At 37.8% G+C, this 17,109-nt stretch overlaps 3 protein-coding genes across 8 annotated transcripts; all 3 read right to left on the bottom strand.

Annotated features, from left to right (window-relative positions):
* Positions 1–584: 584 nt before the first annotated feature.
* Positions 585–2,587, bottom strand: LOC103867423 (nuclear transcription factor Y subunit A-4). 3 transcript variants are annotated; one of them, XM_009145497.3, is made up of 6 exons: positions 2,295–2,582; positions 2,027–2,069; positions 1,823–1,938; positions 1,311–1,394; positions 1,063–1,227; positions 585–987 (listed from the first exon to the last, which is right to left on the bottom strand). In XM_009145497.3, exons 2-6 carry the CDS (start codon positions 2,052–2,054, stop codon positions 787–789), a joined length of 594 nt encoding a protein of 197 aa, XP_009143745.1. In that variant the 5' UTR covers positions 2,055–2,069; positions 2,295–2,582; the 3' UTR covers positions 585–786. The 3 variants fall into 3 exon arrangements, with proteins under 3 accessions (XP_009143745.1, XP_009143746.1, XP_033148776.1); XM_009145498.2 differs by having other exon boundaries at positions 656–987; positions 2,197–2,584; XM_033292885.1 differs by having other exon boundaries at positions 743–987; positions 2,027–2,094; positions 2,295–2,587.
* A 905-nt stretch (positions 2,588–3,492) lies between these two features.
* Positions 3,493–13,105, bottom strand: LOC103867422 (RNA polymerase I-specific transcription initiation factor RRN3). Of its 4 annotated transcripts, none has more exons than XM_033292882.1 (16): positions 12,284–13,105; positions 11,800–11,973; positions 11,652–11,729; positions 11,496–11,567; positions 11,354–11,425; positions 11,039–11,263; positions 10,855–10,965; positions 10,676–10,783; positions 10,495–10,611; positions 5,053–5,121; positions 4,870–4,973; positions 4,693–4,776; positions 4,500–4,587; positions 4,302–4,415; positions 4,013–4,188; positions 3,680–3,929 (listed from the first exon to the last, which is right to left on the bottom strand). In XM_033292882.1, exons 2-16 carry the CDS (start codon positions 11,929–11,931, stop codon positions 3,680–3,682), a joined length of 1,800 nt encoding a protein of 599 aa, XP_033148773.1. In that variant the 5' UTR covers positions 11,932–11,973; positions 12,284–13,105. The 4 variants fall into 4 exon arrangements, with proteins under 4 accessions (XP_033148771.1, XP_033148773.1, XP_009143744.1 ...); XM_009145496.3 differs by having other exon boundaries at positions 11,806–11,973; XM_033292880.1 differs by having other exon boundaries at positions 3,493–3,929; positions 11,496–11,729.
* Positions 13,106–13,223: 118 nt separating this feature from the next.
* On the bottom strand, positions 13,224–16,195 carry LOC103867806 (tubulin beta chain-like). The gene is given in 4 exon segments (XM_018659385.2): positions 13,224–13,823; positions 13,826–14,014; positions 14,344–14,613; positions 15,295–16,195. Coding segments are annotated over 4 exon segments (1,281 nt in total). The 5' UTR covers positions 15,689–16,195; the 3' UTR covers positions 13,224–13,395.
* Positions 16,196–17,109: the final 914 nt, after the last annotated feature.

The raw sequence follows: 17,109 nt of genomic DNA, 5'->3' as shown, positions 1-17,109 counted from the left end.
ACACACATTAAATAAATATAATAGTTTAAGTAAATGTAAAAATTATATGATGAAAATAAAAAGGGAACTAAAAAGACAATAATAATTTTGTATTGTTAAGTTGTAAGTAAAATTTAATATAAATATTATAGTTGTAAAATCAGATAAATATATTTTTAAATTAATTATTTATAACATAATCATTTATTGACCAAGAAAAAAAAAACAGAAGAACAACATGAAAAAATGGAAAAATATTGAATTACATGTAAATCTCTCACCAAATACATTTTAAAAACAGAAAAAAAAAACCTTAATAGTGAGTTTAATACGGGAGGAATGTGCATATGGACTGCACTTCTCCCACTACACAATTCGAATCCTTAGGAACCATAAACTATTGCATATACCAAAAACTAAACCTGCAACGCTCATGTTTCCTTTTCTTTTTGTGCCTGCAACGGATTAGTGCATAGTGACCATTCAAACTCTAAATTTAATCCTCAATCAAAGTAAAAAATCATAGTAAACAAAGCTAATAACATTGGTTAAGTTTTCCAAAACATCAATTCATTGCCAAAGAATATTTGTTTTGGCACAGACAATACATTCAATCACACTATTCATTTCCTTGCTCAGTTTTATTTCTAAACACTCAAACAAAACCACCACCCTATCTGCTCCAAGCAATAATAAACCTATACACAGTCTACAGAGAGTGTCCAAAACAATAAAAACAATATTCCACTGATACAAACATCCACCCAAAATACAAAACTAAACTTGTTGTTGTGCAGGAGCCTTTACTCAAGATCTACTGACATTAGGACCCATGGCTGCTTTCTCAGACCTGATGCTAGAACTTGCTTCTGAAGTGTTCTCATCAGAGGTTGCCTCCTCCTCCTCTTCCTTACGGTCTCCATTCTTCTTCTTAGCATTCAGAAACCGGCCTCCACATCCCCTTGGACGGTTTATCGCATGCAAATGCCGAGACTCATGCATATATGGCTGAAACACAAGTAGATAAGGACACATATCAGGGAAGTAACCAACCAACCAAACATATCAAAGATTTTACTTCACCTTTTTTGACTTGATGGCTCTGTTCCGAGCCTCAAGTTTTGCCCTGGATTGCCTACGCCTGAGTATACCGTGGTATTGCTTTGCGTTAACAAACACAGGCTCCTCGACTGCATCACACTGTAATGGAACCACTTGTTGATGCATTCCCATTAACTGCATTTGAACCTGCAAAAAATAAAAACTTACAAAAGTGTAAAACAAAAGCTTCAGAAGGCAAGACATCGATGCTGAGGGGTACTAATACATACCCCAGGAAATGGATGTGGAAGATACGCTTGATGTGCAAAGACGCTTCTGTAGTAAGGATCTGGATACGGGTAGAGCCCATGCGCCTTCAAAACAAACACCTTAGCATCTCAAAATTCTCAGCTAGAAAAGGTTGAAAAGTTTAGCAATGCTTGAGATTCAGTACTATTCAATTGCATCTGAGGGCTGTAGTGTAAAGCAGTCAATGTTTACAACAGGACGAAAGAAATCAAAACATTCCTGTCTGTATTATTACCTCAATTTTTATTTATTTTTGACATTGCAAGTATCAAAAATATTGCTTCTGTTGTTAACTGTGTTATATGACAAAGGCAGGAGAATCACTTGAAACTAAACCAAACAGCACATAACAGGAAGCAAAATGACACAAAAGACTAAACCAAACATCACATAACAGAAGCAGTATCACACAAAAGACTAAACACAAACATCACATAGCAGAAGCAATATCACTTAGTCCGGCACAAGTACTTATAGGGATGAGGGAAATTACCATCGGCTCTGAGTAGACGGAGCTTGTATCTATAGATTCAGAACACGGTCCTGAAGGAACCGGTGGTGGAGTTTGGGAATCTGGACGTTCTTGCTTCTTATGACTTTCATTGTTATCTGGCAAATCAACATACCCCACCAAGAATCAGATCACGAAAAGAAACAAAACCAGAGCATAAGAGAACTAGGAAGAAATAAACAAAACCTGAGAGCTCATGCACTGAAGAAGTCATGTCTCATGAGACAAACTGTAACAACAACAATAACAACAAAGCACAACAAAGTCAGTACACGAATGAATCTCTTGGAAGCTAAAAGCTTGAGAATTTAATCGCAACCCATCAAGCTAAAACCAAAAAGGGTACCAATCTTAACCTCTAGTTTCACAGCAAAAGCTTATCCAAGAAGCAGTACAAGAACACCAAAGCTAGAATTTTTTAAAAATCGTGGTGGGAAAACAACAAAAGAATTACCTGGATTTTATAATAAATGTTGAAGCTGATGCAATCTCTGGATCTTACCCTCACAAAATCGATAAAGGTCTCTCCTTTTTCTTTTGGCTCTTAAAGAAAGAGACGAAATGACAAACAGAGAGCCTGCCGTTTCAAAGATTAACCTTTACACTTCAGAGCGTTCTTCTACACCATTGATAGACACCATGCCGTTTTGACACTCTCACTGGATAGGTCAACTCTGGAAACTACGAAACATATGGAGTGAGGGAGACGATACGTAACGCTGTGTAATAAAATAAACCCAAGGCAATTGCCATTAGGACAAGTGGCGAACGGAAGAGACAGCCACTAGTAGGTAATGACGGGCAGATCTTGAATAGTTGCCCGAATATCTTCTCATTTTGTTCATCTCCACTAGTTTCACTCGGCCCCATCTCTGCCCGTTGCCCTAGTCTCTAGCAATACACCTTTCGCTTTGTGTGAGTCATCCAATCATGGAAGCTTCCGGTACGGTTCGGTTTATGTTTTGTTCTAATTTGAGGTACATTAAACCAGGTGTGGTGTTCATATATCGCTTTGATGTAACGGAAACTTTATAAAATAGAATTAGAGATCTGTTGATTCTTAGAATATCCAGAAAACTAGAATAATCACAAAGATCTTATTTAGTCTAAGAATACCTAAGATCAATGTCTTCTTAAATTCGTTGAGATCATCTATGATCTACCGAAAACAAGGAACAAAAGAGAAATCTCTTAACTTTTATTAATAATCAATCATCAACTCAATACAAACTTAAGCCTAGACGGCTATATATAATAAAACCGTAAAATGCTAAAACAATAAAGATAATTATCTAAAATTAATATAACTAATAAAATAAACAATAAGATATTTGAAAATATTTCAAATACTTATCTGCATCATTCTCTCCGGGTTAGAGAAGATTCGTCCTCGAATAACCGTAAAATAAACAACTAGTATATAGTAGCATCATGGCTAACAGGTAGTAACATCTTAGATATTTGGTGTTTCTCCTGATAAATTTGCAATTCTAATCATAATTGTAAATTTAGTTAAAGGCTGGAATGATATTGTAACGCTCATGATATTATTTCTCATCTTTTATTTCTTAAATCATATGTACATTCTTGATATCTTGTTGCAGAATATTTTGTTATGGTCCTTGTCATAAACTGAAAACTATCACCGAGTCTTTTTCATCTTAGAATACTATTGGATTACACATTTCCTGATTCAAAAACATCTTCTAACCAAATGCAAATATATTGAACTGTAATCTTAGAATACAATTGTTTCCATATATTATAAATTCTTAAGTCTATTGGAATAACTGATAAATATTGCTACAAAATTGCATATAGAGACCCTATCCAACAAACTCATAAGGATTGAGGACTAATGGAAGGTCTGATTACGGAAGGCATTTTCAGAAGTTTCTCTCTTTCCATCTCGTTCATGAAATAATGCTTAGGCGTTATGGACATCTTGTCCATGACATGATCAACATCACCCTCTTCCTCTTCATCACTCTCCTCATCCACATTCACAATGATCTCAACATCTTCCTCATCATCTTCGTCATAGGTCGGTCTCACCATCGACCAGTAGATGAAATTCCCGGAGATAAAGCTTCAATATCATCCAAGACCACCATTTAAGACACATGATTCATTGGGAGAACGAGCAAAAGAATCAGAGAAAGTTTTCAAAACCTGTTAGAGCTTTTCAGCAAGCAAGGGTCAAAGGGGAAGAATGCATCAAGCCTCTTAGACCCACGGGAGAGCTCAGACTCAAGTAGCTTATCGAAAATGAAGGAGTCTGAGACGACAAACAGACCACCTGCTTTAGCTTGTTTAAGGAACTCTGCAACTACCCATGGAAGGCATTCCTATTCTCAAAAACAAAATCGGTTGCAAAGCTTATTATCATGCGTTTGATACTTAACAGTTAAGTTTAGGTGAAAAAAAAAACAAATGGGATCAGAGTATATATAAAACTCACCTTTAACGGGTTTAGTTTGTGCATTAAAATTGACTCCAATGGTATAAGCTCAGACCGAAAGCGAGGAACAGCTAGGATGGATCTCATCCGGAAGCAGAGCACATACATGATCGCCTGTGTTTACAGAACATGATCTAAGCAAATGATCAATGTGTAATTTTGTGACTGGTAGAGCTTGGGATTGAAAGCAGTATATACCTGGCATCCGGAGTAGAAAATCTGATGTGCCTTAGAGTTAATATCATCACTGCAAGTTCTACAGTGATCCGCACACTCATCTACCAACCTAAAAATTTTAGACAATAGACACAATTAAATCAATGTTGCAACAGACTTAAGTTTTCAGTTAGATCATACATTTATATTTGAGGTATTAGGAATCGTTTCAAACCTTTTTAATATGCTAGCCACATAGGAAACATGTAAAAACTTCCCACGAGCCAAGTAGCTAGCTAGATAAGCCATAGCACTCATCCTGTTATTTAAAAAAAAGGAAGAAACAAAACCACAGACCAAGTTTGTCAGAATGAGATAATTTTTGACCTTAGAATGAGAAGGTGAAACTTGCCTTGTAGGTAGCTTGTTGCTGAAGAGGAAAATGTCCATCAGCTTAATCGCAAATTTCACACCACAGTTTTCAGGATCCAGTGAACATGCATAGAACATCAGAAACTGCAGACGAATTGCAAAAAGTGAGTCTAAAACATGAGTCATCTGCATGTGAGGACCGTGATATAGCTGTGTAGCCTACCTGCGAAACTTTTGTTTTGTGTATATCCATAATGTAGTGCTCAAATGCCTCGAAGAGCTTTTCAAACACCTAGCCAAAAAGCATTTAAAACAGATCAGCAATGATAAATTCATGAGCACGTAAAGGCAAGGAAGTTATTATTATTATTAGTGTAACAAACTATGATCTAATGTTGTTAATATGGATAATAATCATCCTCATTAAAACGCACCGTTTTGCTAAAAGCGATTTTGGGGCGATTTTGAGTGCGACTTTCGAGACTGGTATTCGCGATGATTTCGGCGGCTTCGCCGAGCTCATCTGATCCACTGGAGATAGATCGGGAGGTTAAAGTGGTAGGGGAAGCTACAGGGGTAGTTCGGGATTCGGAGGTTGACGTTTTGCAGAAAGGGATTCCAAGCTGGGCATCAAAAGTGAAGGATAAACGGGTTTTGAGGAAATATGAGGTTGATATCGTTTTGAAGGATGGGAAGAATAAGGTGGAGTTTCCTGAGGATATTCTTTCGGAAACAACACCATTGTGGGAGGAATTTGTTGTAGGGAAGTTTCTAGATCTCGCGCCTCATATAGCCAAGGTTCATATGGTGGTGAATAAGATCTGGAGTTACGGGGATTCAAGTTCAAAAGTGGAGGTTTATGATGTGGATGCTAAGACTATGCGATTCAAGATTACAAGTATGAAGGCTAGGGAGAAAGTAATCAGAAGAGGGATGTGGAATATTGCAGGGGTTCCAATGGTGGTGAAGAAATGGACGCCGAAGGCAGAGGAAGAGACGCCTGAGGAGGAAGCTATACCGATGTGGGTGCATCTGCGTAAAATTCCTCTTCATACGTTCTCATGGGAGGCTCTTAGCTTTATGACAAGCACAGTGGGATTCCCTGTTCGACTTCATCCTGAGACCATAGCCTGTTCAAATTTTGAAGAGGCGAAAGTGTTTGTAAAGGTTGATGTTTCAAAGCATTTGCCAAAGGAGATAGATTTTATGATGGGGGGTAAAGAGTTCACTGCGGAATTCTACTATCCTTGGTTGCCATCTCGGTGTGCTCAGTGTGAGAAATGGGGACATACTGAGACGGTTTGTAGTATGAAGAAAAGAGATTATAAGACAGGGGAAAAGGAAGCAAAGAGTGTTGTTGCGAATGAATCAGGAAAGAAGATAGAAAAGGAAGTAGCTGAGGTGCAGATTTTAGATGCTAGTCCAGTGAAGGAAGATCAAGTTATGGGATTGGAGCTCAAGGCTGGCACAGATTCTGTTTTGGAGGATGATGGTTCTGCTACTGTAAGGAAGGAAGGAAATGATTGGTTAACTGTCTCGGGGGATAAAGTAGGGAGAGTTCAAACTCCGCTGAGAGATGCTGGGGAAGTTCTTATTTCGGCGTCGAAGTATTCTGTATTATCAGTTGATGAAGTAGAGGAAGGAGAAATTGCAGAAACATTGGAGGTAGAGGAAGAAGAAAGTATGGATGTTGAAGCCATGGATATTTTAGAAGGGGAATTGTTGGAAGATGAGATATTGTGTCAACATACAAAAGAAAAAGATAAGGCAGCTATGCAAAAAGGGAGTAGAAGAGGTCAGAAGACAAAAGCTCAAGAGGCTCAACCTAAGAGCAAACGGTCTTCTCGACGAAAACTCTAATTATGGCGTGCTTCTTCTGGAATGTTCGTGGGTTTAATAAAGATTTGAAACATTTCGTCGTATCTGAGTGGGTGAAGAATAAGAAGATGAGATTTGGTTGCATTCTGGAAACTAGGGTGAAGGAAGGAAAATCAGAGAAAATTTTAAAAAAGGTATTCAGGGATTGGTCATCAATTACTAATTATGAGGACAGTCAGGGAGGTAGAATTTGGTTATTATGGAGAGATTCGGTCCGTATGTCTCCTGTATATAAATCGGACCAGATTATCACATGTTTGGTTGAGATGGAAGGGGAGGAAGAGTTCTATGTATCTTGTATCTATGCGAGTAATCAAGTGGAGGAGAGGAAGGTCTTATGGGAGGATCTTGCATTTCACCATGATTCTCCGAGTTTTAGAAATAAATCTTGGATGATTATGGGTGACTTCAATGAAATACTGGATGGGGTTGAGAGTTCAAGATTTGAGAATATGGGTAGGATTACTGGTGGTATGAGAGAGTTTCAGAGTTTGATTCTGCATTGTCAACTTACGGATATGGCTTATCAAGGACCAAAATACACGTGGTGTAATAAGAGGGAGAATGGGGTAATCTGTAAGAAACTGGATAGAGTTCTACTTAATGAAGTGGCATTGCGAAGATTCAGTAACGCGTATTCAGTATTTGAAGCTGGAGGTTGCTCGGATCATATGAGGTGTAAGGTGCAGTTGCTGGCATCAAGTGAGAAGATCAAGCGTCCGTTTAAGTATATAAACGCAATTGGTAGCATTCCATCTTTTCTCCCTATGGTTCAGACGTATTGGGATTCTACTGAGAGACTTTTTCATTCAACATCTGCTATGTTCAGATTCTCGAAAAAGTTAAAAGGTCTAAAACCGTTGATTAGGGAGTTGGGTAGAGAGAAGCTGGGAAATTTAACAAAGCGTGCAAAGGAGGCATTTGATTTGTTATGTGAGAGGCAGAATGTTACTTTAGTGAACCCAAGTGAAGGGGCGGTTAAAGAAGAGGCAGAAACGTATGGTAAATGGCTACATGTTGCAAGCCTTGAGGAGGACTTTTTGAAGCAAAGGGCAAAGTTGTTCTGGCTTGACGTTGGAGACAAAAACAACAAGACTTTTCATAGAGCCATAAAATCTCGTCAAGCTCAAAATATGATCAGAGAAATCAGATGTGCGAATGGATGTGTGGTGAATCAGCATTCAGAAATTAAGAAGGAGGCAGAGGATTTCTTTGCTCATTTTCTTAATCAGATTCCGGAGAATTATAAGGGAGTAAATGAGGATGAGTTGGAAGATTTACTCAAGTTCAGATGCTCTATGGATGATTGTAATCTGTTGGAAGCTGAAGTTACTGCAGAAGAGATTAGAAAGGTCCTATTTGCTATGCCTAGCTATAAATCTCCGGGTCCTGATGGGTTTTCCTGCGAATTCTTTAAAACCTCTTGGTCGATCATCTCTCAAGATTTTGTGATAGCAGTGCAGTCAGTTTTCAGATTTGGGTTTCTACCAAAAGGAGTCAACTCTACTATTCTTGCTCTTGTTCCTAAGAAGCTAGACTCGATGGAGATGAAGGATTACCGTCCGATAGCATGTTGTAATGTTCTTTACAAGGTTGTCTCGAAAATATTGGCTAATCGGCTTAAGGTTTTGCTGCCAAGAATCATTGCTGAGACTCAATCTGCGTTTGTAAAGGGTAGGCTTCTCATGGAAAACGTGCTTCTTGCCTCAGAGCTTGTAAAGAATTATCACAAAGACACGGTTACTCCTAGGTGCTTAATGAAGATTGACATCTCAAAGGCATTTGATTCAGTGCAGTGGGATTTTGTTCTGAAGAGTTTGAGTGTATTGGGATTTCCGGAGAAGTACATACATTGGATAAAGCTTTGTATTACAAGCCCTTCTTTTTCAGTGCAAGTCAATGGGGATCTTGCAGGCTATTTTCAGAGCTCAAGGGGGCTTCGTCAAGGTTGTTCTTTGTCACCATATCTTTTTGTGCTCTGTATGAATGTTTTATCTATGAAGATTGACAAAGCAGTAGAAGAAAATAAGTTCAAGTTCCATCCGGGTTGTAAGAGTCTCTCTATAACGCACCTTTGCTTCGCTGACGATTTAATGGTATTTGTTGAGGGTTCAAAGAGGTCAATAGAAGGTGCTCTTTCTGTTTTTGAAGAGTTTGAAGTTTGGTCAGGATTACGGATTAGTCTGGAGAAGTCAACGATATATATGGCGGGTGTAGAGGAGGTTGAGAAGTGTAGTATCATGACGAATTTTCCGTTTGCGGTTGGTGAGTTACCAGTGCGATACTTAGGTCTCCCTCTTATGACCCAAAGTATGAGATCGCAAGATTGGCTTCCGCTGTTGGAAAGGATCAGAAGTAAAGTATGCTCATGGACGTGTAGGTTTATGTCATATGCCGGAAGATTACAGCTTATAAACTCTGTGCTACTGAGTATTGCAAACTTTTGGTTGGCGGTATTCAGACTTCCTAGTGCTTGTGTGAAGGAAGTGGAGCAAATCTGTGCTGCTTTTCTTTGGACTGGACCAAGCCTTAAAACAAAGAGTGCTAAAGTAGCATGGAGTGATGTTTGTTGCACTAAGAATGAAGGTGGATTGGGTATAAGGAACTTAAGAGAAGTAAATAGAGTGAATGGGCTGAAGCTGATCTGGAGACTGTTAACTGGAGATTCATTATGGGGTAAATGGATCAAAGCAAACTTACTTAAAGGGAAAAATTTTTGGGAGGTGAAGTCTACAACTCAGGTAGGTTCTTGGATATGGAGGAAAACGTTGAAATTGAGGGAAGTGGCTAAGAGGTTTTATAGGAGAGAGGTGGGTAATGGAAGACATATTTCCTTTTGGTTCGATAGTTGGTCAGATAAAGGAGCTTTGTTTGATGTTTTGGGTCCGCGAGGTGTGATTGAGATGGGTGTGAGAAGGGATGCGACACTGGCGGAAGCAGTATTAGCTGTTCGAAGGAGAAGAAGACATCGCACAGGTGTGTTAAATGTTATAGAAGCGGAACTGCACATCATTGCAAGTAATCTTGTGCCTGAGAAGGAGGATAGTAATCTGTGGAGAGGTAAAACTGGTTTTAAACAGAAATTCTCTACGATGGAAACTTGGTATTTGCTGAGAGAGAGTAAGAATCCAGTCTCATGGGCACGTGCTATCTGGTTTCCTCATGCTACTCCTAAATTTGCTTTTATGGCGTGGGTGTCTATCAGAGATAGAATGCCAACGTTAGATAAGATGGCTATATGGAGTAGGGGACTTGATACAGTATGTGTATTATGTAAAAATGCCTCTGAATCGAGAAGCCATCTGTTCTTCCAGTGTGAATACTCGTCTCAGGTATGGGAGTATGTTACAAAAGGGATATTGTGTAGTTCCTATACTACAGATTGGTCTGGAATCATTGCGATCATTTCAGATGAGAAAAGGGAGAAGATGAGCCGGTTTTGCCTTCGTTATGCGTTTTAGATTGTGCTCTATGCAATTTGGAGAGAGCGTAATAAGGTAATTCATGGGGAGAAGAAGATGCAGTTGTCAGTTATTAAAAGGATGGTTGATAAAGGGATACGCAACAAGATCACGTTGATGAGTAGAAGTGGGGCTAAGGGTATGGAGAGATTAATGCAATACTGGTTTTATACTAGAATGTAAATAGGCTTCAGTTCATATTTGAAAAGGTAGCTAGTGATTAATTCTAGTATACAGCATGCACTTGTTGTATAAAGGCTTTTTTGAATAAATTTAACATTCATTCAAAAAAAAAAAAAAAAGGAAGTTATTATTTGGTGACATACCTGATCCAAACGACCAGCAAGTTTACAGGATTCAAGATGATCAAAAGATAAGACCATCAATTTATCCAAAGACTCAAAAATTACATTTCCATCCGATGTTAGAGATCCCACTTGAAACTGCAATAGATATTATATCAGATTCAGAGGCTAGCTTTATAGTCAAAACAAACACTGAGCCTACCTCGTCTCCTTCTTTCATAGTATTATCTTCAACTGCATCTTCAAGTTCCATATCAAACAAACCTCTACTTGAGTCATCTTGTGGAATACCATCCCAATCAATCTCCAACTAAATGAACACACCAGCACATCATTAATTTAAATGGCTTTATGTGTAATAAAACATATTATGTAACTTACATCCATATCTCGTAGCCTCTCCATCACCATCATAAAAATCTTGCTGCCATCATCTTGTCCCATTAGACTATTCTCCAGCTTTAATAAGTTCTCCACAAATATCTCTACCACCTGCATGACGGTAGCATTGTTTGTTTTCTTCAGCAAAAGCTAGCCACTAAATCAAATAAAAATAAAAACTCACTTGGCCCTTTTTGTTTATTTTGGGTAGCATGTCTAATATTCTCGAGGGAGCACGAGGAAACAAAATACAGATTTTCAGAAGGGCTTCATGAACATGAGAAAGAACTTCCATCTTCTGTTTCACTACACGGTGCTGCGAAAGTCTTCTAATCACCCAATCCGGTGGCAAAAAGTGGCGTACGAGCATATTCAGACAAGGGTCCAGATACTTTCCTGTAGTGACAGCCTGTGATGACAAAACAAAAACTTGGCTACCTCCTCATACATGTTAAATAAAAAAGTCCAGCGTGAGGGTGGTAAGTGTTGAGTTGTGTACCAGTGATATGAGTAGACCCACCAAAGCATCCATGACATGAGGTTTGAGATCCCACAATGACATTCTAAAAACCTGTAACATAATAATACAATTATCTTAAACTAAATTTAATTAGAAAGCAACTGTAAGCTTATAAACTTACCAAAGAAAGAAGCTTTTCATGGTGAATGATATCTAAGTAAGCCACAGAGCTTGACAATGCTTTCAATGCTGTCTGCCAAACCAAAAAAAAAAAAACACTTAAGGAAAAAAGGGAAGACGAAGAAAATACTCTCGTTGAAAGAAAAAGGAACACCACCACAAGCTGTGCTTCAAGATCAGAGTTTTTGGTAGCTTGCATAGTTTTAACAAGCTCATCGTAACGGTAACATTCCCCCTAAAAGCATAAAACACAAAATAGCATCAACATATGTAAAAACACATAAGCACAAGAAAGAAGCATACACACTCACGTTTTGGACAGAAGCAAGGGTGTTTCTCACGGTAATCACCATATCCGTGTCAGACAAATCACCGTTGCCCATATAGTTAGACTCACATAGGCTTGAGGGATCAGTTAGAGTCTCTGCTGCTCCCATCCTCTGCGCTGCTACTTGGCCAATATTATCTTTTTACAGTACCTACTCAATATCAAAAGGACATACCTTTCTCTATTAACTTTCTACACGATGATGCAGTAAACAGAGAACTAAAAAAGATCAAAACTTTCTTAACTTCCCACATCAACTATGGAACGAGAAACATTCAGACACAGTCTACAGAGAGGTTTCACCGTGAAAATTTTCAAATTCCTAAAACAACCCTAGATAAGAATCCGTCAGACTATAAAAGGTTTCACCTTTACTAAACCTAAAATCTCCAATTGATTATAGCTTTTCCGACAACAAACCAACGTAGATACACGAAACTCAAAAGCTAAGGGAACTTCACCTGCTAGGCTGAGAGTGGGAAGAGACGGAGGGGAGGCTGGGAAGAGAAATATTTGTGTCTGTCGGCCAGAGCTTTATAACTTCTCAATCTTATTCTATTTGTTCATGTAGTCCTTTTAGTTTATAATTTTGTACATTTTTGGATTTATTTTCTGTAAGTTTATTTAAGACCCTTCTTTTATTCATTGCTTCGAAATAAAGTCTCTCAAAGAATATTGAATTGATATTTAGATTTAGCCACACCGAATGGTTGAGGAGAGAAAACTACTTTTGAATTGTGTAAATAACGCATACTATATTTGCTTAAAACATGATCTATAATTCATCTAGTAACTAGAAAACTAAATTCATTAGTCCTAATGTAATGTGGTTTTTACTAGTTGATAATAACTTAATTCATTCTAACAAAGCATAACTTAATCCATCAAAATATATGGATCAATCAAAGACACGGGAAAATGTAGATTTAACTCGACCATTGATGTTTCTCGGCGTCTTGTTGAACCCACGGTTGAATGCTTCCATGGTGAGAACTCAGAAGTGTTGGGTAAAACAGAGCTTAAAACCAAACCTTAACAATATATATAAACCGAAACAAGAAAGATCAGGACCAAAACGGCAAAACCTCATCTTCTGTTTTACAGATTCACCCACAAATTAGTTTTCATTACAATTTACACCCAAAACAATAAAGATCAATAGCGAAATACGAAAACAAACTTAACGATCTAAAGATCTCAAGCCTCGAGCTCTTCCTCTTCCTCTTCATACTCCTCCTCATCCGCTGTAGCATCCTGATACTGCTGATACTCAGCCACAAGGTGATGCAGCGCATCTCTTGTTTCTTGGGCCTTAAGCCACTCTTGGGTTTAGTTATCCTTTACGGTTTTGGTGTTGGTTTTATTTGAGATAAGCATGTTTTATTAGAGATAAACATCTAGTTAGTTTTCAGTTATTATTTGGCTTTATTTATAAGTTGATTACGACTTCGTTGTAAGACACGCTTTTGATAATAAGAATATTGAGTTTTAGAGCTTTGATAGCTAGAAGAGGAGTACTCTTCATCTCTTTCGATCGTCTGAACCTGTTGTTCATCGATCAACCCCCGTTCCCTTACGCAACGTAGCTTCCGCCCTCTATCACAAGGTCATTCATGTTGCTCTCCGCTTCAGTAAACTCCATCTCATCCATCCCTTCTCCTGTATACCAATGCAAGAAAGCCTTCCTCCTAAACATCGCCGTGAACTGCTCGCTCACCCTCCTAAACATCTCCTGGATCGAAGTCGAGTTACCAACAAAAGTCGACGCCATCGAGAGACCCTTGGGAGGAATGTCGCAGACGCTGGACTTGACATTGTTTGGGATCCATTCGACAAAGTAAGAAGAGTTCTTGTTCTGGACGTTGATCATCTGCTCGTCCACTTCTTTAGTGCTCATTTTGCCGCGGAACATCGCTGACGCGGTTAAGTAGCGTCCGTGTCTTGGGTCTGCGGCGCACATCATGTTCTTGGCGTCCCACATTTGTTGGGTGAGCTCGGGACTGATAAGGCGCGGTATTGCTGGGAGCCGCGGGATGTGAGAGGTGCGAAACCGACCATGAAGAAGTGGAGACGAGGGAAGGGGATTAGGTTGACCGCGAGCTTGCGGAGGTCGGAGTTGAGCTGGCCAGGGAAACGGAGACAGCATGTTACGCCGCTCATGGTTGCAGAGATCAGGTGGTTTAGATCTCCAACTGCAAATGTCCAAAACAGAACACAAGTGTAGTGTCACATGTAAGAAATTAAAGCTTGATGGTTAAGAAACCAAAGTATATGTTAATGTTTGTTTAATGATAAGACATGAGAACATTTAAGACTACTTTTTATCTTACAAGAGACAAGAACAGGAGAGCAACCCAACTAATACCACTAATGAATGTGTAACGTCATATTATATAGTCAGTAACGTCATATTCCATCTTTAACATTAATTAACATTTTTAGTTTCAAAAAAAAAACATTAATTAACATTTTAATATATTAGACGCATGCTAGAGGTCATTTGATGGAAGATATGACTTACAAGTTGGAGTGGCAAGTTTCAGGGTGCGGAAGCAGATGTCGTAGAGAGCTTCATTGTCCAAAACCATGCATTCATCGGCGTTCTCGACAAGTTGGTGAACAGAGAGAGTAGCGTTGTATGGCTCCACGACTGTGTCAGAGACTTTAGGAGATGGGAAAACCGAAAACGTGAGCATCATACGATCTGGATACTCTTCTCTGATCTTGGAGATGAGAAGCGTTCCCATGCCAGAACCAGTTCCTCCACCCAATGAGTGGCAAACTTGGAACCCTGTTCAAGAAAATCAGTACTACCTTTAGAAATCATGTAACTATGAAAATACAATGTTTTCAAATTCACGAAATCAATAGGAAAATACTCAACATTCGTTTGGGTAAACTTTTACAAACTAAAATATAATATGATCACCAAAATATTATATTTTTATCAGAATTTAAGTCAGTTAATTTAAATCTCGTCGGCTATGCTATTACTCTTTTCGGTGAAATTTAGTCGGGACTATAACATTTAAATATGGTGATCTATTACAATTTAAATGTTATAGTCTTAAATCTCAGGATCGGCTATCCATTTCTCTCTTCAAAGATTTAGTCGACTATAACATTTAAATTTTCTTAATAAAAAATTATATTTTGGTGATCATATAATATTTTTATTACAATTTAAATGTTATAGTTGTCTAAATCTCAGGATCGGCTATCCAACGCTCTCTCTTCAAAGATTTAGAAGACTGTAACACTTAAATTTTAATAAAAATATTAAATTTTGGTGATCATAATGTGTAATTTATAAGAGTATGTTTCTCATCACGATCACGAACATAGTTCGATCATTTGTCCCGAAAAAAAAAACATAGTTCGATCAAACGTTTGAATAACACAAGCATCAAAACCAGACAAGCTTGATCGAGAAAGAAACATGGAGGAAAGGGACAATCAGTTTATCTCTCACCTTGTAAGCAGTCACAGTTCTCAGCTTCCTTTCTAACAACGTCGAGAACTGAATCAATCAGTTCAGCTCCCTCCGTGTAATGACCCTTGGCCCAGTTATTACCTGCGCCGGATTGTCCGAAGACGAAGTTATCCGGTCGGAAAATCTGTCCGAAAGGACCGGATCTGATGGAGTCCATGGTTCCCGGCTCAAGATCCATCAGCACAGCGCGTGGTACGTACCTTCCCCCGCTTGCCTCGTTGTAATAGACGTTGATCCGCTCCAGCTGAAGATCGGAGTCGCCGTCGTACTTTCCCGACGGATCGATCCCGTGCTCGTTGCAGATCACCTCCCAGAACTTGGCTCCGATTTGGTTGCCGCATTGTCCGCCTTGTATGTGAAGGATCTCTCTCATTTTTCCCGGGAAAATTTGAAAATGGAATCTGCTTTGTGATAAAGAATTTTTTCTGAATTGTTTCAAGACGGATGAGAAAATAATTTATGCAGAAAATTTGGAAGGGTACCGATTAAGTTCTGGATGGTTCCTGCTTATATAAGAAGAGGAGGACAAAGAAATAAGGGCATATTTGGAAAATCGAATATTTGTTCTTTATTGATTTTGTTTTTTTTTTTTAAACAAAAATATGGTTGTTGTTCTGTCATGGAATGAGCTGTAATAGTGACTGTTCATTATAGAAAGGATAAGATGGTTAGATTGCAATCAGTTGTTGTGATCTTGTCACACTAGCTTGAACAAACTTTAATTATTAGGTCATTTTCAATGGAGTATGTTAGTGTCTTAAACCATTTTTAAAATCAAATAACCAATTTTAGTTGTAAATGAGATGGTTTATAATTAGGCAATTCTCTCGAATAATATTTTTTAAGTTTTTGTTACAAAATAGCCCTAAAAACGAAAAATGACAAAATAATCTTTTTTATTTTGAAATTTTTAATATTTATTTTTTATTTTTTAAAATTTGAAACCATATCTCTAAATATCTACCCTTTAACTCTAAATCCTAAGTCTAAATTAGTTAACTCTAAGGTAAAATGTATTTTTACGTTTTAATAAAAAAAATTTGGTCATTTTTTTCATTGATAGCTATTTTATGACAAAAACTTTAAAAAACTATCCTAAAAAAATTTTCTTTATTATTAATTTGTTGGTGAGCATTTTGGTCTCTACTTTTATAGTTGGTTAAAATACATTCTTCACGCCCATAAACGTATTAGCAAAATCAGTTTTTATTGTCAACCTGTTTATTTATAGTTTTAGTAGATATAAATGACAATAACTAGGTATGACATCATTATTATTTGATATTTAAGATTTAGAGAAATTAGGACGTATATACACGGATTTCACAGAAATTAGACAACTACCATGCAACTGTTCCAACTTAATTTAATACCATTTCACCCCTACAAGCAAACACGTTTACTCTATAGTCTATTCTACATAGAGTGTCAGAAGCTACCACTAGACATGCATATTACACGCCATGTTTCGAAGGTTCATCTAAATTTAAATATTTTCCCATTACTTGCTTTGAAGCAAGTAATGAATCATGGAATTGGAATGACAGACATTTAAGAGATTCTGGAAAAATTTGGATGAAAAGTCAAGCAGAGAAAGAAAAAAAAAAGAAATATGTGAATGACATATCTGTATAAATAAGAAACAATTGGGATTAAAAACAATGATTCGGGTCTGGCACAATGGTTTCTTCTTGTGATGGATATTGCTCACACCCGGGTTCGACTCCCCCCTTAAACCATATTTTATTTCTTTTTATTAATTTATTAATTATTTAAAAACGTAAAAATCCACGT

This window comes from Brassica rapa, chromosome A05 (assembly GCF_000309985.2).
Source record: "Brassica rapa cultivar Chiifu-401-42 chromosome A05, CAAS_Brap_v3.01, whole genome shotgun sequence".
Classification (NCBI taxonomy): domain Eukaryota; kingdom Viridiplantae; phylum Streptophyta; class Magnoliopsida; order Brassicales; family Brassicaceae; genus Brassica; species Brassica rapa.
This window is presented reverse-complemented; position numbering and strand designations above follow the sequence as displayed.